The sequence below is a fragment of the Trichoderma atroviride genome, chromosome 3 (genome assembly GCF_020647795.1).
Source record: "Trichoderma atroviride chromosome 3, complete sequence".
In the NCBI taxonomy this organism is placed as follows: Eukaryota; Fungi; Ascomycota; class Sordariomycetes; order Hypocreales; family Hypocreaceae; genus Trichoderma; species Trichoderma atroviride.
Genome location: NC_089402.1, coordinates 3,311,849 through 3,336,600, shown reverse-complemented (window position 1 = coordinate 3,336,600; position 24,752 = coordinate 3,311,849). Strand labels below are relative to the sequence as shown.

Sequence of the window (24,752 nt, the reverse complement as noted above, 5' to 3'; positions counted from 1 at the left end):
GGCCTGGAAGCAAGTATGCTACGAGAATATGGCGGTGGAGGGCCAAAAGCACATGATTTGCGGCCATGTATACGTGTATGCGGGATTCATGACAAAACCTCCGTACGTATACGCGCCCCCCGTGTAAGCAATACGCGAAATCTTGATTTGCGTTGCTACCTACCTATGTAGCATCTCGAGTGCTGCCCTCGGTAATATCAAGGCTTGCTAGTCAGTTCGCTGCGTCGAAAATAACATTCTCTCACCGCGTTGTTAAATGGCTGAGCGTCTAATGTCCATCTCCAATACTACGTAATGCTCCATTACTATACAAGCAGTCATCTTGTTCCAGCTGCCGTCAATATGATCTCCTGCCTTATCTCCCCGCTCCTCCGTAAAGCTCATCCAACCTCAACCCCGCTCCGCATGTCTCAGTCCTCCTCATCCATCTATCTCGTCTGCCTAACAAAAAGAAAACGCCAAACCAACGTGCCTTATAAAACGTTTCCGCATCCTCCTCGGTGTCACTCCTCTATTAGCTTGGCTTTAACCCCCTCTAAACTAAAAGTCCCTTCCCCGAATCCGCGCTACCGCAACGCCATTCGCCCGGGGGTCTCGCACATGGCGTCTCGCCTGTTGGTCTGTGGCTGCCATGCTGTGACATTCCGTTGATTCTCTCGGCCATTCACACGACTTTGGACGTGGCGGGAGTGACGGCCCCCCCCAGAAGTGGCGCTATTGCAGATTTTCAGCCGCTCGCCGATGGCGCTTCTCCGTCTTGTTGCTTTCAACCGTACTTGACCAGCGACGTCCCAGCCTTCCGAGCCATCCTAACGAGGCCGACGAAGTATCATGTCATGTCATGGCGTATACAGTCATGGCGTATAGAGCTCACACTTGCACCGCATCTAGTAATACTCGTAGCTACCATCTAACCCCTCTCTCCAATTGTGTGTTGCTACAGTATTACTCTGTGCGTGACCGTTGAGTCTCCCATCAATCGGGGCGCGGCTCAAACTTGGCCCATCTGCCCGTCTCGTCTCGTCCACTCACGGAGCGATGATCGAGCCTCGTCTTCTCGTCGGCGCGACTGTTCCGGCCGCCAATCGCTCACTCTCGCGCTGAAACCTCCAATGATCTGCCCTCGACTTCCGAGCCTCGCCCGGCTTGCCCGACTCGGCCCCGCTTCCACTCCCGGCGATGCATTGGATGGAAAGTGTCATGTTGATGATATCGAACCATTATGATGAGCTTGCTCGCTTGCTTGCTTTGAGAGAATAATGCGGCGGATATTGCGTATTTGCTCAGCCTTATTGCCGACGACACCCGCAGCCACAACATCGTCTGAGCCACTTACACGAGTCTTCCAAGTGCTGAGTGAGGCATTGGCGTAGCGCTGTAGCTTATACATGTAGGCTGAGCCACAAGAGCGCTCAGCTGAGGAATCCAGACAATCCTCCACGTCCTTGCTCCATCCTCCCCACAAGGCTTTTGCTCCTCATCGTGTACTTTTACCACAGGGTTTGCTCTTTGTGCCCGCAGCTCAGCCACAGCTGTAACAGGTCCGCCAAGAATCCATTCAAGTTGCTCTGCCACGTGAGCCTTTCAACCACCACGCGTTGCAGTCAGCTGGTCTCGCTTCCATCTTATCTCTGCTATCTACTCTTCTACGATCCGGTTTTTCGATAATACATGTACCTACGACTACGAACTATTCAAGTCAAACCCCTCATCCCGCCACTCGTTCGCGGACACTAACTGCTAGGCGCTCGATCAAGAGTCCACTGTGGGGGTCAGACTTTGAGATTTGGGCGACATCCAAGTCATGCCGCTGTAAAAGCAAAACAAGGCATCCATCCATCGTGCCTCGGTGGCAACGGAACTGGCTTCTACAAGCGGACTGGTACAATTCACTAGATGCCCAATAGTGTTGGAGGCATCTATCGTAGCTCGGAAGAGATATTTCTCTCTTTGTCGCTACTTTGACGGGTTTGCGCCAATAACCACTCAAGCTACCAAAGGCAAGCAAATACAGATCTGTATCAGCCTTGTGGTAATGACCACATCATAAAAGCTCGGATGAGTGAATAGATGCCATTTTGGTATAAACATCCTTGTAAAGTTATTCATCTATACCACTGACGTAGCAAATGCGAGATTTCCATGATAGCCGTGGCTCCGTGGTTTGCCGAGGAAAAGCCAAACATCCGCATCTTATACATTCTAAAAGGCCGAGAAAAAAAAAGGCAGATCTGTTTAATCGACGTCATATAGCAGGTACACCAACGATTAATGAATCAGAAGCCGGCAGAGAATCTTCTATTTTGACGTAAAAAGCAGCTGGCGGAATTGACATCGCCGTATAAACTCGCCGAGCCAGCGTCTTGATGAAATTCGTTGACTCGTAACAAGACGATGATTTGTCAATCTTCACAATATCAGCCTTGTTAGTTCACAATATGCATCCTTCTTTAAAAGGTCGCGCGGATAAGTATATAGATTAGCGCGTATGTGAAGCTCATAGGTATCATCTGTATCTCTCACACTCGTCATACTGTGGTGTCTCGAGAGACGCGATGCTCAAGATGAGGTCTTCATAGGATTAACAAGTTCTTAGGTCAATATGATGGTATTGAAACACAGCTGTAGCTTTTACACCACGAATCTAGTTAATAAGCCACATGAATCTTGAGGATTGCAAAAATGAAGTAAGCTTTAATTCATGAGCAGAGCATAAATAACGCTATATTGCTTTTGTAATAATGACGTATGGGTTAGATGATCAATATATTCGCAATTTAGCATTTGAAGGCGCCAAAGGACATCGAAGGTGGTATGTTCCACATGTCAGAAATTCCACATGTCAGCCAAGACTGCAAAACCTTAACAGGATGGGGTTTCTTTTCCCTCCGCAGATATAGAAACAACTTTCTCAGTGATTTAGAGTCAAATTTAGACATCATTTTAAACTTTGCAATCTTGTTCAACATAGATACGCTCCCCATGTTGACGTAGAAGGCTTGTGTTAATTAGTAGCTTTCTTCTGTCGGCTAACATGACTACTGGATATCACAGTCTGTATAGACGACTACCATCAATTTTTATGATTCTATGAGGCGTTGAAGTAGAAACAAGCTCAATCTCATCAGTCAAAGTGGCTCCGGGAACTACCAATATCCTCACCAGTCGCATGTCCTATAGCGATTCTGCCAGACTATATCTCAAGCATGCATCTTTTGAACAAGTTTGTTTGTTTGTTGTCATTAGGTATATCAAGCAGCGTATCGCGTAGGAGCGACTTGTGTCGAGATATATACACATTGTAGTCATATCTAGACAAGCCCAAAGGTAAGATTCCACACACTACTTTATCCCAACATATATCAGCCCGCAGTTCATATAGCTGCTTAACACTCTACACATTGGCCTTCAGCAAAGCAACCTAGTAGCAAAGCAAGAATATAGCAATTAGATGTTTTGGATTCGTTTGAAAGGCCTCTCTCAATCCGCTCACTTACACTGCATTGTTTCACACATGTTTAAGCCATTTTGAGTACACCAGCGTATTTCCTTTTTTCTGTACTCTGTAACATTTTTATTGGAGTCGGCGCTTCAGATGCAGACTGCCAAACTCCTTGTATAGCTAATGGCCGTGGCAAGACATGTCGAATCGCTGCTCCGTGTGAAGAGGAGCTCAAGAAGCTGTATTATGGTCTTGTTAGAGAAAGTTTCTCAACAAGGCTCGCACATACGTTCATCTTCTTACTTACGTTGACCGACTAAAGATAGAGCAGGCACACATGGTGCAGACTATATTCACGATTTATGCGTCAAGACATTTATTCAATTTTTTTGTTTCCACAAACTATATACTCAAAAGGATACTTGTACGGTGGTCTTCGTGTCGCTTATACATTGTAGGCTCCTATATGCCAAAAGTTCCACCTGTAAGAGTAAAGGCGGCTTCATCTGTCAAGATGCACAAGAAAAACGTTCAATCATTTTCATCAGGTCAAATAGGTGAGACAATAGAGATATTCGTATACAAGGCAAAAGAAAGCAGATGGAAACAGCACTTTCACTAACAAAATGCGCGCGTCAGACGGACAATAGGTTTCAGCACGTGTATCTGTGCAAATAGGGCAGCATATCGAATTATGTAGAGACTTTTTGCATATAATGGTATGAAAGATTAGAAGCGACTATAATGAGAAGGACGACCACTATGTGTGCCAAGTAGTTACGCACTCCCAGCCATGTAAAACCTGCAGTTCATGGGACATTCCTCTCTAACCAATTGTAAAACGACTTGCTTCAACATCTTAAAATGTGTAATCACGCCCATTGACGCACCACACGTGAAATTGACATATTATTCTCTCAGCGTAAACCCTCAAGGCCCCAATCCAGGTATACATTGTCCAGGTAAGCATACATGCTTCCGTAGACCACTTCGCGTACTATCGCACTGACATGTGCCAGTCTTTCGTCTTCTAGTTCTTGTAGCGTCTCCCCTGCTTGTTGATTAGTAGGACCACATGTATATGTCAACATCCTTTGATTGGATAATTACAGTGCGCTGGGTCGTTGGCAGGCGGCTGATTGCGGCGGTTGGTTTGGCATTTCTAGCCGCGCAAAAGAAACGGTATCATCGAATATGTCTATGCTAATTGTATATACGAAAACCTGTTCTAGCTGTAAGACTTTAAACGACAAGTGAAGGAGAGATAAAGAAAAAAAAAACAATTGTGACATTTTCTTTTGTGCGCAATCGTGCAAATTACTGCGCCGCCTAGTACATGGGAAAGAGCATCTGCATCGATTCATACCTAAGCCAACAAGAAGGGGTCGCGCTGATATACATAGATGGCGGACACCCGATGGCTATGATTGAAATGATGCCGTAGCTGAGATAGAGTTCGGCAAAGAGGAAAAGCAGTCGCCTTCGTCTGTGAAGCCCAACGTCGAGGCGATGTCTTAACAAATAGTAGTCATCTCTATTCTGATACTCAATTATGAGATATAACGTTATGTAGTGACAGTCGACTTCAAATTGATTACATCTCCCGTTCAAAGAAGTCTCCTCTTTGTCGTCTGTTCCCTTTTTTTTTTTTTTTTTTTTTTTTTAAACAAAGAAGTACCCGCAGTGGGAGATATCGTGTCGAATGGTAGAGAGAGTGTCAAATAGTAGAGAGAGTAACACCACAGGATTCTCTTTTATATTTCTCGCTATTTTCCACATGTTGCCAGAGCCAGTGGCAAGCAGATAATGGAGAGCGAGTTTCGGACACTGCACCACACTTCTTTCTACTTTGATGGACTGTAGATGTACTGCAACGCTCTAATTGCCGCGCCTTGAATATATTAAAAAGCCTTTGGCATTGAGACTTTGGTTTTTATATATAGCCTGCGTTAGAGCAAGATGGTGTAGTTGCCGACAACTTGTATCACAAGATCCAGGCCACCAGCGAAATCTATCATGCACATATACATGGGAGATTTGAGTAAAATGTCTTAAATTAATGACAAAATTTAATTATAAAAAGAAAATAGCCCATAAATGCTGTCTTTTATATGTTTGTTACTCTGAAAAAGGGTTATTGTATGCAAGTTTGTATGTAGTCAGAGTTACTTGGCGTCTCTAAGATGAAAGCATCATTGGGAGTATGTGTATATTGTCTGTTTCTTTATTTTACAAGCAATATTATCCGGATTAAACGTTCTTTCAGTCAAAGTGAAGTATATATATATATATAGCCATGAAAGTACAGAGCTTTGAGTCTAGAAAAAAAGATAACGTCTTGGAACAGACCAGCAGAGACATCTCATCAGTACATCTAAGCAGAATACCTTGGCGCACCTCTGAGCTATGGCATTGTGCAAAAGTCAACATACCAAGACATATATAAAACGGTATATATTGATCTACTATACCCGAGACGTCAAACAAGCACAATGACATCAGTTCGGTCGTCGCCGCACACAAGGCTGTCTCTCTCATATATGACAGCTCTCATGTTACCGCCATCTCTCGTTTATCGCTCATGTCAAACCGCGTCATGCCGATCGCACCGACAGCAGCATTACAATACCAATGGTAAAACGGGTTAATATAAAAAGGGAAAACTCAATTCATCCTGCAACAGGCTTTATTCTTCAACAGCTACCGTGCCAGATAGGGAGGGGGTGGAGTTTCATGGAGAGACAAGGGGGGAAAAAACAACATCATCATCAGCCATCACCGATCTCCAAAAACAATACCTTCTCACCACCATCAATGACGCCATCCGGCGTTGCAAGTCAGATGTAGATCGACAATGCATTTCTCCTTTCGGAACGCTCTTCTCCGCATCCTCCCATAGGCGACCTTCCGATCTGATTGTCCATCTCCACTTCTCCATCTGCAAATTGCAACCCTTTTTCCGCATCAGGGAATCTGCGAGGATGCACGACGACGTCAAATATTCTGCAAAGAGCCGACAACAGACCCTGTGTGTTCGTGCCTTGTTTTTTCAACCCTTTTTCATCCTCTCTTTTCTAGCTTTGCATCCAAGTCATGTACATACATATTACATACACACCTTCTTACATGTATCTGCGCCGCTGGTGATGTCTCGCAGGGAGATAAAACATGATTCATCATTTTCACTTTACTGAAAACTACCTCTGCAGCTTGGTTTGCTCTGCCCTGGTCCTGCACGGCACGATGTACATGTATATGTGGCTTCATTACTCGCCTGTATTCTCCCATTGGTAGAGTGCTTCCTCCACGCCTCTCCCAAAAAGAGTAAAAAACCAGGGGTAATGTTCCGTGTTTGTATTTTTGGATGTGTGGTACTTGGGAGGTACCTTTTCTCATCCTTTCAGCTTGTCATATGTCATATTTTACTCCCAGTTGAGAACATTTTGCATACAAGTACCTGATGATGTGAAGTGGGAGAAGAAAGTATAGATTGCAACTCTTGGCAGCAACTGGTGGTATAATACTATAGAAGACGCCTTTTTTTGGCGATATTTTGGAAGAACAAGTTGTCTTAATAGATGATTAATCTGGCAAAGATGCCATCTATCCGCGGCACAATGACTCATACCAAGGGTATCTGAGTAGAGTACCAAATTACGCCGCTCGTCGAGTAAGAGGTACATCAAACAGAGGCACATTCCACAACGCACGATGCTTTACAATGAGAATAATGTAGTTAAATCGTTTACATTGAATACATTCGAGCTTCTTCATGATAAAGACTGTCCTTTTATAATTTTTGCAATGAAAGAGCAAATATTCAGTTAGATTTTACCCATGTCACAAGTCGCCCGTCTTTCCGTCTGTAATCGGGTACTCACTTACACGGATACTTCTACACGGTCTTACAATCAACATTATAACACCGCACACTCTGTAATATTATTCCTCCCGTTGACGTTCCAAAAAAGTGGCGCTGAAAACAAATTTACCAAGGAATATAAAGCACGAAAAGTAAATCTCCAGTTTTAGCCATCTATTCCCAGTGCCTCTCGCAAATCATGTTACGGTACCAAAAATTTCCCAAGCTTACAAAGGTCAAGCTCTTTAATTCCGAAGTCCTTGATCTCAAATAATTCGAGCTTCGCTCTTAGTAGCGCGTATTATAAGGATACAAATTTATTGCTGTTTTCTTGCCTATAGATTGTAACTACCGATTCGAAAGCGGATTTTTCTCGCCGTCTCAATGCTTAAATAAGCCACGACGCTAGTCTTATATTTCCATAGAAGCTTAAGTAGCCCCATTCACGCCGTATGTGAACTCTTATATAACAGGGAGATACGCCACGAACAAATAAACGCACGGCAGCAAGTGTCCAGTCATTGCGCATTCTTGACGGGATTAGGGCTGCGCAATGTTTATACATGGGAGAATTCCTTTAAAAATACAACAAACACAGAATCATTTCGCTACAATTACATCTACTTACTCATCTACCTACTACTCACAGTACAGATCCGACTCTGTCTAGAAGTACCAAAAAACCCATTGACCTTTTTAATAGACGAGCTATTATTGCAGCAACATATCTATTGGTTACACGTGTCTATTATCTCAGCCTCAAGCCATCAGTTTTTTTTTTTTTTTTTTTTCTGGAAGAACAGACGAAAGCCAAAATTGTTGAAAGGAAACATGCGTCCTAGCCCAAACAAGGTGATAGTTACGCTGCGATTTGTCACATTATGTGCTTCATTGACCGCCTACGGAAGCCTCGCCCAAATTTGACATTCAAAAGAGCGAACACCGAGAAATATGCACCCAAATCTAACTACTCCTCCTCCTTGAAGGAGTCGAGAGGCATGAGGAGCCATTTCCAGAACGTCCGCAGCTATGAGTGTAACGCAGCATCATCATCTCGTCCCGATTAGTGATCTTGTCATGTACGTTATCCAGGTAAGAAATAAGAGAATGTGCGCGTCTAGTTATGCAAACATTAAATTTATTCTCCCACAGACACAAAACAGTCAATGCATTGTACCCGTACATATATGCGTAACTAAACTGTCATTCGTTTGCAGCTGTACTGTAGTGTTGGCCTTGGAATGACAGCCTACCCTATTTTCTATACTGTGATGGATGAAGATTATCATCAACATCTTATCAAAATACTGTAAATATACGGGATACTCGGCAGCTTCTGAGAATATTGGACCAACATAACTTGACATATCCAACTTTACAAAGAAGAGCTCACGTAATGTCCAAGTCATGGCCAACAATTCTCAACCCACTATACAACTGGAATACAGACAAACGGATATATTCAAATCATTCTTCAGACAGTAAGAAACGTTGGGGCAACGGCCTCATCACCAAAACGCGCACTGCCGTAAATGGCAATTTACACTCGCCAAAATCTCAACATATTTGCGCCTTCTGGAACATCAACCCAGTCATGAGCGTACGGGGCTGACACGAATACAAGGAAAATGAGCAAATATTCTCACGTTCTTCGGCTTGTAGAATTAGGCTCCTCTAGCGAATCATGCCGATAGGGCGCATACTGGCTTGTTCTTGGCATAAACTTTCTCACTTTCAGTTACCACTACTGGGTATACTTCAAAGACCCTGTGCTCGTACCAGTTGTTGGTTCTGGCTTCGCGTAGGAAATTTTGGTTGTGGGCCAGGACTTCTGCATGTCTATAGTGCTGAACCTAAAGAACCGAGATGCAAGCCAGCCTCGTTCAAGTAAAGTCCATCTATTCAATTGTTAGGAATTGAAATGACGAGGGGTGAATCGCTGGTAGTGTCCGGGCCTCATAGGGCTCCGTTTAGAAGCGCCGTGCTGGCCCAATCTACGGAGCAGAAGAGGACTTCATTTCTCCCATCACGCCACGCAGACGCGCGACTAATACTATTGTCAAGGCTGAGGCAATGTTCCGTAGAGTAAACAATTTCTCAGACTCGCATCTTGGACTTCTTGTGGCTGGGCCCAGAGCCGCCCGGGCAGCGTGGATCGAGGCGGCTGTGGCCTTGAAGAGAGCTTCAAGCGCCTTCCATAACGGTACTCACTCCGTTTACGTGATGAAAGCAATCACACAAATGGGGGCCGCTTCTGCTTGAATCGACGGACCCAGGAAGATGGCTAGCATAAGTGCGGTCGGATCCGTGAGCGCCCCTCACTCGCAGGCTCGCAGCACATGCTCAGCCGGGAATATTCGTGACGTGCCTGTGCGCAGAGCTTGCCCGCGGAAACGGCTGTTTCCTTTGGCTGCAGAAATGTCGAGATTGATGCGCAGAGTTGCGAGCAAGTTGGATGCGGCGCCATTCCATCGCTTCTCAAAATGGGCAACAATGGATGGAGGCTCGATGAGACGCTGATCCTGGGCCAGGCCGTTGATTGTGGACACTCGCTTTTGGCTGAGGAGTTGGCACGTCCACCATCCCGCGCTCGTACAAGGCGAGCACTAATACTAATGATATTACTCTGCATATCCAAGTACATGAGAATGCTGCCTTGTGCGACACGCAATGCCACTTGTGCTGTAAGCCAGCGGCGACCTCCGCAGTGGGACATGCAAACGGTCCAGTAAGAGTGCAATTGACCGACTGGGGTTTGCTATCAGTCGAGCCCGCAGCTGCTTAAACGATGCCTCTGCATGCACAACGACTTTTGCCGACTGCAGTGTGAAAGGGTCAGAATTATGCCATGCTTGTACAGCAAACAAGGTGGTGACCACTGACCAGGCATGGAAGACCCCCGAAGGCCAATCTGCTAAAAGACCTCATTAGCCGTTATGCGGTTGGCTGCGCATTGCATGACATGTACTTTTACCACTTTGCACGCTCCCATGCCCCCCCCCCGTTGGCATTTGAGCGTTTACTTGTACAAGTAAGAAAGTACCCAGGAGATACCTCGCACTTGCGTGTAAATCGCTCCATCGCAGCGAGAGAACTGCCGTTAGCTGGGCGTGCGTTGAAGAAGAACGTGGGATGTTGTTGGAAGATAGACAGACCCCTGGTAGGTATGTTGGTTGGTCGCCCACTTATCCCGCAGTGGCTAAATTCGCATCATTGACAGTCGTCTTCTTCAACTCTGGGCTCGATCCAGTGCAGTACAGTATACATGCGGCGGTACCTTGTATGAAGTTGTATCCATCACAGAAAACGCAGCACTGCCAAAATGGTCGACCTGCGTCACGGAAGAGCTTCCTGTGCTTCCGCGACGCTTGAGCTGGCCACATGTAATAAAGAGACGTCCTTAGCAGCATGATTACTTGTGCTACGCCTAGTCTACCCCGTAGTACCTATCTGGGCCGCCAGCCATCCGATATGGAGGCCGATCATCGCGCTGCGGAGCATCGCATCCCGTCATGGAACCTTGGGGCCGAGGCGTTGCCGTGGGACGTGGATAGGGCAGTTCCTCTCGTATACCGGTACTCGCCATGAGTCAAAGACTGGTTAGAGGGACGACACGACTCTATGATGGAGCTCGGTAGCACCAGATTTGAAATAGAGACGAGCGCTAATCACAAGCCAGATCTGCAGCCAGCGCCCGCCAGTCAGCTAGTCGAGAGGCATTCGTGCACGAGATGGCAGCCTTGACTTATACTGGCAGTCTATACGAGCTGAAACGAGTCTCCCAGCACCAACACCAGCTGCGATAGCGACAGCGGCCAAAGACCAAAGCAATACACACTGCCAGCTGTCCAGGCCTGTGAATTGACGGAGCCGGCCCGGGTCTATTTGCCTCTTCCATCAACAAGCACAGAGGCCTTGAATACTCCCGAAATAACCCCCTCCCCCCGGCTCTGCAGCAACTCGGTATAATCAAAGTTTCCAACGAGGTGAGCCTGGCTCAGCATGTCAGCACCTAGCAGATCGCGGCCCAGGCCTTGTGCTGCCGGTCAAGTACAAAGTATGTCTGGCATGGCGGTATACATACAAGTACTATGCCAGGCAAGGTGGCGGTAAGATTGTCGGAGCGCAAGATGCTGTGTCCCTGGCCCAAGAGAGGCAGGACGATGAGCATCTTGTCCGACGTATACACGCACAGCGTCGCGGCACAAGCACAGGGTGACATTTGAGAGATTGTGCGAGGGTATTGGCCGACTTTGACAGATCAAAGTGGGCTTGGCCTCAGGGGACGGTAGGATGGCGGAAAGGTTATTAGTGGCTGGCTCGCGCAACTGTGGATTTCGAGGTTCCGGGGTCCTTGGAGAGAGTTCCAGAGCCAGGCCATCAAACCGCAAGCGCAGGCACACGCACACGGGATACGGAGCCAGGCCTTTGCTTCACAGGCAAGCCTCGAGCCTCAAACTGCAAATCTCGTCGATGGAAATGGTCCCAGATAGGCCCCATCCGCGGTGAATTACTCGTACAAGTGGCCCGTTCCGGGTGTAGCACATAATCGGCAGCAGCCATCTTCATTACTCCATAGCGGCCCACTGGTGATCAGTTGGAGATTTACCTGCGTTCGGATAGAGAACCCAGCAGCTCTTATTTTTTTTTTTCCTCCTCCCCTTTGGCTTTCCTCCCCCCCTGCCGCCAGCAAGCACTGCAGGAGTCTGGCCAAGGGGGCCTGCTCGCAGAAGCAGAGAACGGGCAATGGAAGAGTCAAAGACGCAGCCACGGCACAGATCCAGCAGGTAGTGCTGATCTTGCAACCCGTGCATCCTGGCCCTCGAAAAAGCCGCGGAGAATAAGCAGCAGGTCCTCCATATTTCATCCGTCATGGCACTCGTACGAGTATGTGATGAAAGCTTGCACTCGCATTGTTCGTACTTGTACGAGTTACTGCGTAGTAGTAGCAGTGTGTTGCAACGGCAAGGTTTTGTGAGGATGCCTGTACTTTGCGGTCCCGGCATGCCTGTTTTGCAAAGTGAGAAATGAGAAAGGTTCCAAACAGAGCAGGGTCAGAGACCGCGCAGGGGCATGATGGAGTCGCCGTCAACATGCGAGGAGCTCTACCTTGCAGGGCAATCGTAGTGTCTGCACTCGTATGTACTTTTTGCTCCTCTTCCGCTAGCGGTCTGGCTGCCTTGCATCTTTGCTCCAAGTCAAACAAGATATTTCGTTGCCTGATGGATGCAGGTAGCTATAAACAGTGATCCTGTCTTCGGCGTTCCCCGGTCGGATGGCATTCATGAGCAGAGTACTGTAATGTACCAGTGGCTGCACAGGTACTTGTGCGCATCGCGTGACTTGAAGTAAGAGACATCTATACCTTGAACTTGCCTGTGGTGTATCAACAAATACACGAACAAGCAAGACCATATGGGCCTTTTTGGCCAAGGACCGGGCCTGGCCAGGCCACGCGACGAAAAGCAGGGGAGAAGCGAGACAGCATCGGAACAATAGGTGGTACGGACACGATAGACGAGAGGGCCCCTGAGATTTCGCCGCGCTTGCTGGAGCAGGGCGCGTAGGTACTTTGTCGCCTGTCTCGTCCCGGCGTCTCGTAGGTACCAGCCAGGTATTGTCGGCGCAGAGTGCTCATCGTATCGTGTCCATAATGTGTCACACGAACTACTGGGGAGGTACTCGTCGTACACGGCACGGCACGGCTCGGGCATGTAGCTTCCCGGAGCCGTACTTGAAAAGCTTCATTCAGCCTTGAACCAGCGCCTGCTCGATGCTGGCCCTGTGCCGCTGAATGCATGGGCCGAGATGCCCCGACAACAAACCCTTTTCCCTGCAAGATATCGCGAATTCTAGAAGGTCTCGGTGCTTATTCTTGTTGGGCTGCTTCAATTGCCATACCTGCTAGCACCTGGGTAAGGGGGGGGGGGGCCTTGTCCTCGATTACTGGCGCTCAATAATGGTAGGTAACATGTCATTTGCGTACCAAGTAGGTATGTGCGCGTATCCAGGAAGCGCTTCTCCATTGTCGTCGAGTGCTTCTTGCACCGCTAGAAGCAGCTCCCAGGAGTGCTGCGCAAAGGGTCCACGGCCTGGTCTCGGTTCAAGGTCCCCCTTTTTCACTGAGGAGCTGTTCCTGGCCCGCCGCGTCGTAGAAGACGCTGTTTGGATACCGAATTTGTCCCGCCGCTTTTTTCTTCTTCTTTCACCTTCTTTCGCTTTTGCCGGGATCTGCATTTAGATGTTGAGCAATGTTGTATCTGCTCTCTGGTAGCCTTGCTAATGTAGTAACGTGGTGGGGCGTTCCATGCTCAAGCTCCTTGGATCGTTTCTGAGGGTGCTCTGTAGACAATTGCGTCTTGAACAGTAAATGATGGGGTATGTCGTATCAAACACACAGCCGACAGATTTCCCAGCCTATCCCATTGCTTCTTTTTTTATTCTCTCTATTCTCTCTATTCTCTCCTTTTTCGTCTTATCGGCGACAAAAGTATGCATCCAATATGCGAGAATCGTTGCATCGCATGCTTCATCTCAACTCTCGTACATATACGACTGCTGTGTAATGTCAAATTAGTCTTTCAAGGCCAAGCCGCCCCGTTGGCGGCGATGATCTGCCGCCGTCGCCCCCCCGTGGCGCGGACTACCCGCCAGCCGTGTCCAAAATAGCCAGCCACATGCTTCAGACAGCTCATCTCTGACGTCCAGCCTATAGGATATGGACCGTCCATTGCCATGGTCCGACAATGGAACAGCTTCCTACCTACCTACGTGTTCGTGCATTATCCACCGGGGTACACGCATATCGGTACGAGGAATATGGATGCGTGCCTGGTCAAAGGCTGGCATACTGCCGTCCGTTGATCTGGTTGAATCGACCGGCTCAACTACTCCGTACCTTTGTTCCGGCCTCACCAGCATCGGCTTGGCCCATTGTTTGTCATGGTGACATGGATATCGGCTTAGCCATTGCAGATGACACGGCCCATATTGGGCAGATCAAGGCACGATAATGTCCACCGCAAAGAGTACCTGCATTTCAGACGCCAGCTGTTAGACGCGCTTGGTCACCGCGGCTGCGAAATGGCTGGAGCCTGCAGACTTCTTGTTGCTTCTCTGACTCTCAATCTGCCTTCTAGACGATGTGTGCGACGTCGGAATGCGATGCAAGGCATCCTAAAGCGAATATCGTATGGACAGCGCAGGCACATCAACAACAAGGGTCTGGGCAGCCCCCAAAATGTGTCTTGGTCTTCATGGAGTGACCGGCGCCCTACCCACCGCTCAGATGTACTGTATGTAGGTACTTGTAAGATGTAAGATGCCGGAGGGGGCCAAAGGACGGTATTGCTGCGTCCATGTTACTTGAAAGATAGTGTGCGTGACGGGGCAGCTCGTAGCATAAAGGGATATACTGTGGTAGGCATAGGCAGATTTTTTGTGCTTAACCAACTGCCTATCCGCGAACAACTCGCAGCTTGCATTGCCATCGTGGATCTCAACACCAACTTTGTCTCGTCTCTGGCTGCGAATGGCGATGCCTCGTCCACCCTCGTCCACCCACCACTCCCACGCTCTCCTTGACATTTTCTAGCTCATAACTTACTAGTAATGCCATCCATCCATCCAATTCCTGCACTTGCAGGCTCGCGTACGCATCTGGCAGCCAGTTAAGCTCGAGTTCTAAGCTTTCCCAGAGCCCTACTAGCACAGGCTCGATGATAACAAAGTCGCAGCGCAGGCAGAGTGCAGAGTGCAGAGTGCAGAGTGCAGAGCACAAATAAGAGCAGGGCAATGCAACGCACAGCGCAGCGGGACCCACGGAGGGCTGGACGACCTCGCAACAAAGAGGCTCCATACCTGTACGAGGGTCGATGCGCCGAACCCTGTCTGGCCTCGTCGCCTTGTCTTTATCCGTTATTGCTTTTAATCTCCAAATCGCAGTCTGCTTGCTCGCCCTGGTCCTCGCCTCCCGCATTTACACACGACTAGCCTGCTGGCGCCATCGCCCCACGGCGATTTGACTGCTCGCAAACGCTCGCTTGGCCAGAGGACCCCTCCTCGGCCCCATTCCATCGACGGTTCTCGAGCCCGCTGGGCAACGACACGGCGTCTGCGAGTGGCCAGCTGGGCGGATGCTGAAGGCGAAAAAAAAAGCACCAATCTCCAGCCCTGAGAAGAGTCAGTCACAAAGTCACAGCTGACCGGCGCCAAGGGAGGACTGACTCCAGCAAGTAGCGAGCGTCGAGTGGCCAAACAAAGAGCTCACGCCACCAATGGTGCATGTATTATGGCCTCGCTAAACACTAGGCGAGCTCATACGAAGTAGTATTACAGAATATAGGCCGCCGTGCTAGCAGTATCTAGGCCGGAGAGCCTATCGCAGGCCGACTACTGCGACGAGCGCGCCGCCTGGATGCTCCTTTAGCGTGTCGTGCGGGCGACGATGAGAATGGAATGGTCTCATTTCCATGATTGCTCCTTGCACTTTGCACAGGCAGCGAGAACAACACTCGAGACGAGAGAGAGCAAGAAGAAGAAAGACCCGCCGGGGTCGGTGGTGGCTGTGGAGTTGCAAAAGTTGCAAAGAAGTTGTTGACCTGTAGTATTTTGCAGCGAGCACTGGACAGCTGTGCTACAAAGTCGCCAGCTAGCCCCGAAACAAGGCGGTACAAGCAGCAACATGGCCGTGAATTGCAGGAATACAGCCACTCCCCTCCCCTCTTCCAGCGTCTCCTCCACCGCGAGCCGCCCCCTACTCCCTACCCCCCACCCCTCCGAGGCCCCCGCTAAAGACCACTGCAGTCCCACCCTTTGGCGCCGTCGATAGGTACTGGCAAATGCCCTGTATGGGAAATGGCGATGGGGGCTACCCAGCAGCTACCTCGGGCTAGCAGCGCTGGCCTCGTCTGCGCGGCGGTACTTGGCGCGTACTTGTCCCTGCCATTGGTACAGGACTCGTACGTGGCTCTGAGCACAGAGGTTGCTAATTTCATCCTCATCTTGTTAGCATGCATCTACTATCTGGCTTCGCAGGCACCTTGGCCAGACCCTCCTGGCTCCATCGTCTCCATGCTCATGCATGGCATTGGCCTGGATTATATCGGAAGCTTGCTTGATGGCGCCGGGCCGGCCATGGCCGGGTTAGCATCGCATCGTCCTATCGTCTCTTGCTATATAACCTTCGTCAAGACGTTCCCCATCGTTCAACGTGGCTGCCATGCTGCTCTCTTCTCCCTCACGACCTCTCCCTCCTCCTCTCTCTTAATTAATATCACCCCTCCAGGCTGCTTGGACTCCGCCATGCTCGAGTCTGACTCCTAGAGCCCTCGTCCAGCGTCTCTTCCCCTTCGCTTGTCTTTGTGTTATTTTGCTGCTCTTTTGTGCCCTCCTCTTGTCAGCCTTCTCCCACCTCTCGTACTTGCCTTGCAACAGGCAGGTTGTACATATACGCCATCTTTGGTTCCTTCCTTGTTCTTTTGCAGCGTATTCGGGGTCTAGATCTCGCCAATTGACCTCTTTGCTTTTTACTGCCTTGTCTTGAAAGGCCCGTTTTGGGTTAGAACACTCGCTCGCTTGTTCGTGGCTACAGAAGTTCGCCTCACACGCGCGGTGGAGGCAGACGGAAAGGAAATCCGGGGTCTCAGCTTCAATTGGAGCTATTCACCAGCTCGCTGCAAGAGGATCCCTTGTTCGATCCTGTTCCTCTTCATTCACTGCCTCGTGAGAGCTGCAGGTAGCCCGAGAGGTTTTTTCTGCCTAGTACTGGATAATCCAGGCCGGCTTCACCCTCTGCTTGTGATCGACCAATCTCTCGCCTCTACAACCTGCAATTGGGAAAGGGACGCCTCATGAAAGCATAAATATCCTTTTGGTCTACTTTGTGAAAGAGAAATCTTATCCCAGCAGCCCCAGCAGCCCCACACCATGGACACCATGGACAAGTTTCTTAGTGAGCTGCCGGCCAAGATGTTGCCCCTGGTCCCCTTCAGATTACCTGTCGTCGAGCCTGGTTTTTGGCAGTCCGCCACATTCTGGACATGCGTCTTTTGGATTCTGTGGTAAGTTGCTTTGCCTCGCTCGCCTCTCGGATTGGGTCTGCGGCTCTTGATATCAAACTAACGTCTCATGCTAGGCTCCATCGATATGTCCGGCTGCTTGTTCACTGCGTCAGCCATTGGACCTACAAATCGAAGCCGATCCCTAGCCAGCCACGCTTTACCCACGACGACGTCACGGTCATTATTCCTACCATCCATAATGCGTTTGAGGAGCTTCGGCCGTCGCTTCAGAGCATCCTGGCCTGCAAGCCGGCCGAGCTGATTCTGGTCACAACGCACGACAAGCGCAAGGCTCTTGACGAGCTGGCTGGGTCCCTCAACTACCCCCGGGTCCGTGTCATGCACACATCTATTGCCAACAAGCGCCTCCAAGTCTGCGAGGCTCTGCCTACCGTGGAGACTCCCATCACCATCATGGCTGACGACGATGTGGCCTGGCCCTCTACCTTGATGCCCTGGATTCTCGCCCCCTTTGAAGATCCCAAGATCGGCGGCGTCGGCACCTGCCAGCGAGTGAAGCGCGAGTGGACGGCGCCGTGGTCGGTTCGCATCTGGAACTGGCTGGGAGCGGCATACATTGAGCGCCGCAACTTTGAGATCTCGGCCACTCACAACATGGACGGCGGCACCTCGTGCATGTCTGGCCGCACTGGGGCGTACCGATCGGAAATCCTCAAGAGCCATGACTTCCTCGACGGCTTCAAAACTGAAAAGTGGAGAAAGTGGATCTTGAATGCTGACGACGATAACTTTGTCACGCGATGGTTGGTGAGCCACCAGTGGAAGACCTGGATCCAGTATGAGCGCGAATGCGAGATTGAAACCACTCTGGAGAATGGCCCCAAGTTCCTGTATCAGTGCTCCCGCTGGGCGCGTAGCAACTGGCGAAGCAACTGGACCAGCCTGGTCAAGGAGCGGCACGTGTGGAGGTGAGTTGCGCCTTAAAATCGGGGTTCATGGCCTAGTCGTGGTGTCTAAAATAGCGCGAGCGTACTAACGAAAATGACTTGGAACTGCAGACAACAGCCCTGGTGCACCTACGCCCTCCACTTCGCGACCTTTACCTCGTTGGCCTTTGTCGTCGACCCGCTTCTGCTTGCCTCGTGCTGGTGGGCGACGGCTGAGTGGCATGTCCAGTACCGACTCTACGCCTTCTGGGCCCAGTTCATCTTCATGTTTGGCTTCACCAAGTTTGTCAAGCTCATGGGACTTTTGTTGCGAAACCCGAGCGATATCATCTTTGTTCCCGTCTCCATTGTCTTTGGATATTTCCATGGCCTGATCAAGCTCTATGCCCTCATTACTCTTAACATGGTACGTTTTTTTCTTCTCTGTCTTTTCTCACTCCGGCCCTCAATCATCAAATGGTGCTAACAGGCTCGTTATGCAGACATCGTGGGGCAGCCGAGCTGACGGCGATGCAAATGATGCGCAGCGGCTCGCACCGGCGCCATCACCATCTAAGGTATTGACGACTCCTCGTGGTGCTAAGTCGCTCATCCGCTTTAACGTCCGTCAAAAGGGAGGACTGACGTCGACGCGGACCGAGCAAGATTCGGCATGGGAAAAGCGCGCATGCGCTGCCTACGAGTCGGGCACTTCATACCCCGAAAAACATGAAGCCGCTGGCATGCAGAATGGCCATGAACAACCACAATCGATGCACTTCAGTAACGCTTCTCAGTAATGGGTCATGATCAGTTATCCCCCCCCTTTTCCCCTCCTTTTTTGGGGGAGATTTTTTTACATACAAAAAAAAAAAAAAGAGGCCAATCACCTACAGATATTCATCTAGCTGGGATTTGGTTTTACGTGAGCTACGAGAAATGATGTTTTTTTTTCATGGAATACTGGGTTTAGTACCATCTCATGAATTTTAGGGCATGATAAAAAAAAGGTATGCCCGATTACGATTTTTATTGGGCCATTTAGGGCGGGGTGGAAACAACAAATTGCACTACGGCGGTATATTCCAGCAGAATAATGGGCTCTGCTGCACATGGACATATGGGACGGAATGGGATGGAATGGATGGAACGCATGGACTTTTGGTTGATTTCTAGGGCAATGTATCGGCGTTGATTTTGGGAATACAAGTCCCTGCTCAACAGTGCATTCCCGGGACTGTTACGGCTTTGACAACAGGTGGTGTTATATTTGACCCATCAGGCGTTGATTGCTTTAGACTGCCCTTTTTGCTTTTCTTTGTTTTTTGTTTTTTTTTCTAATTTGCCAATGGAACGGAACGGGACGGGGACAGGACGGGATTTACAAAATTTAAAAGATGAAAATCACCCGGATTAGCACATCACTCAGAATGATATTAGGACGGCGAGTTTGTCGTCTACGGATTACCTAGGTAATAGAATTGGTAATTTCTTCTCAAAAACGTGGCCATGTCTCAGACAAAAAAAAAATCTTGACGCAGACGGTGTACTGCCATTGGCTGCCACCACCTAAAGTGAGACATGACGGCTCTCCTCGGTAAAAGTGCTGATTATCTGATAAGTCATGCTCGTGATTTGGCACTCGAACACAGGATACACGTTTGCTTCTCCCTTTCCCTTACTGCATTCATGCAGGCCACGCAATGTGGTTCAAGGCAAGGTGAGTTGGATGAAGCACTGAATACGAGCAATTGAGCAATGAGAGCAAGCCGCTGCAAGGGCATGCTCATCGAAAGAAGATATACATGTGATGAAAGAGCAGTCAAGATGATGTGTAATATGACAATTGAAAGGGGGGAAGGGCAGCATGCCACTTTACACGTTTTGATTCGAAGACGGGAAAAGTGTGAGAGTGAAAACAAGGCCAAGATATTATTGCGTCTGAACTATGAGGTGCAGTTTGCAGTGCAGACGGGCAAATGTCAAATGAGGTGTTACTACGTATGCAAATGTGGCTTGTGCTGCTGAGTTGCACGGCATATGTGACGGCAGGCAGAAAAGATGATGAACCAATGGGTGGTGATGGTAGCACAGGGCGGCAGATTTGATAGGGCGCCGGCCAAATAGGCAGTCATTATTAATAGTATGTACTACCTACCTAGCTATGAGCAAGGGGGAGGGGGGGGGAATGGAGATGGAGGGGGAGATGCAACGCCATGTAGGGTAATGTAATTCTTGCATGATGCGGAGATCTCGATGATATGCATGGGATACACGCTGGGGGGGGGGAGGGATACACACGCACGCCAGGCGGTTGAGGATAAGTCCGCTTCTGGCGAGAAGGCCAAGACTAGATATGGAAGGGATGGATGAGATGATGCAGGACAGAGAAGCCCGTGGAAGGGTGTGGTGTGGCGTATTGAATCTTGTTGAGCTCGTGATGGTAGTACTAGGTGGTAGTAGTAGTGCTTTGAGGCAATCTAGCTGGAATAGCTGCTGATGTAGGAATAGAGCCGGAGGGGAAGTGGTGTACTTGTAAGTGAAAGACTACGCGAGGCTATATGGCGTCGATAAGAGAGCTGCTAGCTGGCGTCCATCTGGCACCCAAAGTAGAAAGGCTCGACGGCGGGTGGGACTCGAGTCGATGTGCCTGCTGGGCTAAAATGGCAGTTTCTGATCGACGCCCCTCCCTCCTAAAAGAAGGCCTGAGATAATAGCCGGGGTGGTTTGTGGGCTTTTCGCTGATTGAGCCTTTTCCCGATCACGATACAATACGGAGCACCATGATTTCCGGACCATCACTTTTGTAAAAGAAGACGAGAAATCAAAACGACAAGGAAGAGAAGAGGGGTCAATTGAGCAATTCACCGGGCGCTGCAAAAAGCCTCCAGGTGGCTTGCGTCAAGAGGTGCGTCTGCGGCGGCGCTTTGCCCGTTTGCTTGCGTGAGGTCCAAGTCGACGACTGGCAGGCAGAAAATGCGATCCAGTTGAATTGGGGAGGGGCGTGCGAGCAAGGAAAAGGCTGAGGTGGGAAGGTGGGGTGCGGAACGAGGCGTGCTGATCAATTGCGCAAGTACCCCAAGTAGCTGCAAGTCACTGAGTGCGGGCTTCACTTCTTCTTCCTCTTCCTCTACGCTCCGGCACAGCACAGGAGCCACCACAGAGGTCCTTTGTCGTCGCTGGCACGGAATCGACGCGAATTGGCATCTGATGGCCCGTACCTTGCATTGCATGGTTCTGGACCGCCTCTGGGATGCGCAATTCCCCGACGCTGGCCCTCCATTGGCCCTCTGACGGGGGGGGTTTCTGATGTGTGTAATAGGGGAGAGGGGGGCAGCGACCTCGAGCACGTATGTACGTGTGCGCTGGACGTGGATCCTGCCTATCAAGCCGTGCCATCCCATGCCATGCGGCTCGATGCGATGCGATGCGATGCGATGCGACCATCGCCGTCTCTTTTATTTCTCACGGCGACAGGCGCTATGCTGCTTTCTGCCGGACGTGCAGCCTGCAGACGCAGGTCCAAGCTAACGTGGTGGAGAAGAGCAGAGCAGAGCGTGGCGTGCATGGCCGTGGCCTGTTTTGCGTGTGGCCCCGTCGACCGAGCTGGCCCAATGAGCGATGGTGATGGCTTCTTGTCAGAAAATGCTGTCGTATCACACTGACAACGGCACAGGTGCTGGATATACTGCATCGCTATACGAGACTTCAAAGGATGCGAGTGACGGGTGCGCTGCGACGGCACCGACGTGACAGGAGAACATGACATGACCATTACCTACGACAATCATCCTTCCACCGTCCAGGTCGCCTCAGAACGGGCTGCTCTTTGCCAAAAACGAGAAATTGCCGTTTAGGGCCTCTGTCTTTAATGACAAGTCTAGGCGATAGCGTCAAGGCATTCCAATTTCTCTCTAGGCGAACCATCACATCATGCACACAGCAAGCACCTACAGGCTACAGGCCAAGTGTCACCTGCCAGCCTTGTCCGATTCCCGGATGAAGGAAGCAGAGCAGCCAAAACAAGCCCAAAGAGGAATCGATACGACAAACACCCCTCCCTCTTGGCGGCCAAGTGGCGGCTAGCCACATGAACCTTTGGTCACTGGATTCGAAGGGATTCGAGCTTTTTGGGCTGATGGCCTCCTCTCTGCTGCCGTGGGAGTCGAAGACAAATTGGCGTGAGACTGTTCGAATACTAGAATGGAGGGAGGGGGGGAGGTAAGGAGGCTGTGTGATCCGGAGTCAAGGTCCATGTTGATCCGTCTGCCGACTAAGGGTTCCCGAATGGGGCTGATCTGAGGCCCTATGTCGAGCTATTTCGTGCCGAATGCAAGACCCATTGATGTGCCCGCTGGGGCCGAGCTCGCGCGCGTCGCTGATGATCATGATATGACGAGTACCGGCCGATACTGCCATGCGTAGGAAGGACCCCCTACCTCTACCTACCGCTAGCACCAGTAGTTGGATGACCACTGGGACTAGATGGCTAACCAAGCGAACGTATAGGGCAGAAGATGGAGACGAACGGTGAGATACGGCGAGCAAGCGCCTCCAGCGGCTCCGCAACCCCATACTGGCTTGTGCGCTGCTGGCGGCCGCTGGGGGTACGCCGTCGTTGCTTGGAGCTGAAACGCCTTGTGGTGAGGGGATTCTGGCCCTGGGATGTCTTACATTAGCCACGAACGACTCGACTACCAAGGATCATCCATGGAGGACGTGGTGCCAAGTACTTAGCAGCCATGCTACCTACTCGGTTGAGGATAGAGATTTCCTTGATTTTCCTTTGCCTTTGTCAGATCATATTGAGGCTGAGACGAGCGTCATCTGCGACTTTGATGTCCGATGAGGCTGGAGCGCCAGCTAGAGGATAGCTGCTCTCGGATATCCACAAGTCAAACAGGCACGGGACATTGCGTTTGCCAGCCAAGGCCTGGCCGTCTGCAAATTGCGTGAGGAAAAGCAGCGGCCGCTCGGAGCAATTGGGTTGCTTTGGGGGATCATGTCCGTGGCTCATGACGGCGCTCAGTCGCATTCAGCTTGGCTGAGCTGCCGAGTACCTTGACGGCCTCTGCATGTGCAAGTGGTGTTTTTGTTAAGCCTGCCATCGCCGCTACGTTCGACGTTGAGCCTGCGACGATTCTACTGGATGACATGGGTGCGCAGAGATTGGCCGTATGCAGGGCCCAGCCCTTTAGGTAATCCACTGCAATATCTGGAGAGACTTGAGTGGTCCGAATTCTATCGCGATGGAGTTCGGCCGGCAGCCGCAGCCGTTGCGGCAACGGCTGCCACGATAAGACATGAAAGACTCATCAATCAAGCACCATATTGGCCCCCCGCTCAAGAATCGAATTCTTTTCTTCATACTGCTCTTTCTCTCTTCGCCTTTCCCACCTTTTCTCTGCGGCTTGTCGGCGCGGGCGGAGCGGGCGGCAATAAAAGGCAAGCGAGAAGCCAGCAAGAAGCGCATGGAGACGAGGCCCCGTCTAATGCGGAGAAGAGGTGCGTGGCTGACTTTAGCGGCGCTCTTTCACCCATTTTGAGCCCGGACTTGCTTGCTCGTAGAGGCATGGCTTCTCCATCGTCGTCGAGCAATGTTTTCGATAGTACTGCTGAGGTACACAAAGAAGCGATAGCCAGGCCCCACGTCGAAATCCTTTCGGAGTCACAAATTAAGGGTCCAACGAGCATTTTCAACGAGGTGGCGTCTGTGAAAGGTGATTGTATACCTACTATAGTACATGAGTGCATGCTACTTTGGTTACACACCCACAATTTACATGGCCAAAGCTGGGAAGAAGACCATGGAGGAATTACTACTAGATGGATTTGCCATGTGGTGCTGCTATGACAAAATTTCAATCCAAATTGGCCATTACCAAACGGCAATGTCTGCCACTTATCGATATACCTACATCGGCGATTGGTCTTTGGTTTTCAAGCATTGTCACATTTGCTGATCAGGTCCAGCTTGTCGAGAGCATTCCTCCCCTCTTAAGGCTTGAATCCATACATGCACATATACGAGCGCACGTTGCTGGCCCTGTCCATCATCATTTCCATGCTCTCTTTTCACCTGCAGAGCATGATGCGATGGTCAGATTTGGGGTGTACGGCTGGTTCCTAGCGGAACAACGCAGCACTCTGTGGAGATGTCTCGGGGACTGCTAGCCCAATTCTCTTTCTTTTGCTTCCTGGGAACCCCGCGAAAGGCCGACATCAGCGACCCAAGCTCCTCTCGGTATGTCGCTTCGTCGTTTGGAGGCCATGGTGGAGAGGAGACGAGGCCGTCAATGAATGGGCGTGGACTACGTGTACACATGTGCTGTCTCTCATCCAGTACATACACATGCTGAGGGCGCAAAGGTATCTCCGTGGTGGCTAGCTGGATGCATGTTGCATGCGATGCAATCTGTAGCCGACAGGTCAAAAGCTGGCATACCAAAAGGCTTGTTAGAGCTTAGCCGGTCTATCTGTAAACGAAAATTTCAACGTGT

At 50.0% G+C, this 24,752-nt stretch overlaps 8 protein-coding genes across 8 annotated transcripts; 2 read left to right on the top strand and 6 right to left on the bottom strand.

Moving 5' to 3' along the window:
* Positions 1-766: 766 nt before the first annotated feature.
* Positions 767-1,202, bottom strand: TrAtP1_006360 (uncharacterized protein; the record flags this gene model as incomplete). Its single annotated transcript, XM_066113095.1, has 2 exons — positions 767-809; positions 1,033-1,202. The coding sequence occupies 2 exons, from the start codon at positions 1,200-1,202 to the stop codon at positions 767-769; spliced, it is 213 nt and encodes a 70-aa protein (XP_065969181.1).
* A 3,346-nt stretch (positions 1,203-4,548) lies between these two features.
* TrAtP1_006359 (uncharacterized protein) lies at positions 4,549-6,380 on the bottom strand (the record flags this gene model as incomplete). The annotated part of the gene is made up of 2 exons (XM_066113094.1): positions 4,549-4,665; positions 6,249-6,380. 2 exons carry the CDS (start codon positions 6,378-6,380, stop codon positions 4,549-4,551), a joined length of 249 nt encoding a protein of 82 aa, XP_065969180.1.
* A 3,705-nt stretch (positions 6,381-10,085) lies between these two features.
* Positions 10,086-11,475, bottom strand: TrAtP1_006358 (uncharacterized protein; the record flags this gene model as incomplete). Its single annotated transcript, XM_066113093.1, has 4 exons — positions 10,086-10,123; positions 10,188-10,218; positions 11,240-11,296; positions 11,389-11,475. 4 exons carry the CDS (start codon positions 11,473-11,475, stop codon positions 10,086-10,088), a joined length of 213 nt encoding a protein of 70 aa, XP_065969179.1.
* A 3,113-nt stretch (positions 11,476-14,588) lies between these two features.
* TrAtP1_006357 (uncharacterized protein) lies at positions 14,589-14,891 on the bottom strand (the record flags this gene model as incomplete). Its single annotated transcript, XM_066113092.1, has 1 exon — positions 14,589-14,891. One exon carries the CDS (start codon positions 14,889-14,891, stop codon positions 14,589-14,591), a length of 303 nt encoding a protein of 100 aa, XP_065969178.1.
* Positions 14,892-16,160: 1,269 nt separating this feature from the next.
* TrAtP1_006356 (uncharacterized protein) lies at positions 16,161-16,628 on the top strand (the record flags this gene model as incomplete). The annotated part of the gene is made up of 1 exon (XM_066113091.1): positions 16,161-16,628. The coding sequence occupies one exon, from the start codon at positions 16,161-16,163 to the stop codon at positions 16,626-16,628; it is 468 nt and encodes a 155-aa protein (XP_065969177.1).
* Positions 16,500-19,754, top strand: TrAtP1_006355 (uncharacterized protein). Its single transcript, XM_014082966.2, has 4 exons — positions 16,500-17,365; positions 17,440-18,294; positions 18,385-18,679; positions 18,756-19,754. Exons 1-4 carry the CDS (start codon positions 17,232-17,234, stop codon positions 19,050-19,052), a joined length of 1,581 nt encoding a protein of 526 aa, XP_013938441.1. The 5' UTR covers positions 16,500-17,231; the 3' UTR covers positions 19,053-19,754.
* A 1,883-nt stretch (positions 19,755-21,637) lies between these two features.
* Positions 21,638-22,027, bottom strand: TrAtP1_006354 (uncharacterized protein; the record flags this gene model as incomplete). The annotated part of the gene is made up of 1 exon (XM_066113090.1): positions 21,638-22,027. One exon carries the CDS (start codon positions 22,025-22,027, stop codon positions 21,638-21,640), a length of 390 nt encoding a protein of 129 aa, XP_065969176.1.
* Positions 22,028-23,047: 1,020 nt separating this feature from the next.
* On the bottom strand, positions 23,048-23,269 carry TrAtP1_006353 (uncharacterized protein; the record flags this gene model as incomplete). The annotated part of the gene is made up of 1 exon (XM_066113089.1): positions 23,048-23,269. The coding sequence occupies one exon, from the start codon at positions 23,267-23,269 to the stop codon at positions 23,048-23,050; it is 222 nt and encodes a 73-aa protein (XP_065969175.1).
* Between the last annotated feature and the right edge of the window lie 1,483 nt (positions 23,270-24,752).

Excerpts from the sequence above, each read along its gene's own strand:
- TrAtP1_006355 (XM_014082966.2), top strand. The coding sequence starts at position 17,232 with ATGGACACCATGGACAAGTTTCTTAGTGAGCTGCCGGCCAAGATGTTG. Across the intron at positions 17,366-17,439 it reads TGCGTCTTTTGGATTCTGTG|GCTCCATCGATATGTCCGGC; the intron begins GTAAGTTGCTTT and ends GTCTCATGCTAG. Across the intron at positions 18,680-18,755 it reads CCCTCATTACTCTTAACATG|ACATCGTGGGGCAGCCGAGC; the intron begins GTACGTTTTTTT and ends CTCGTTATGCAG.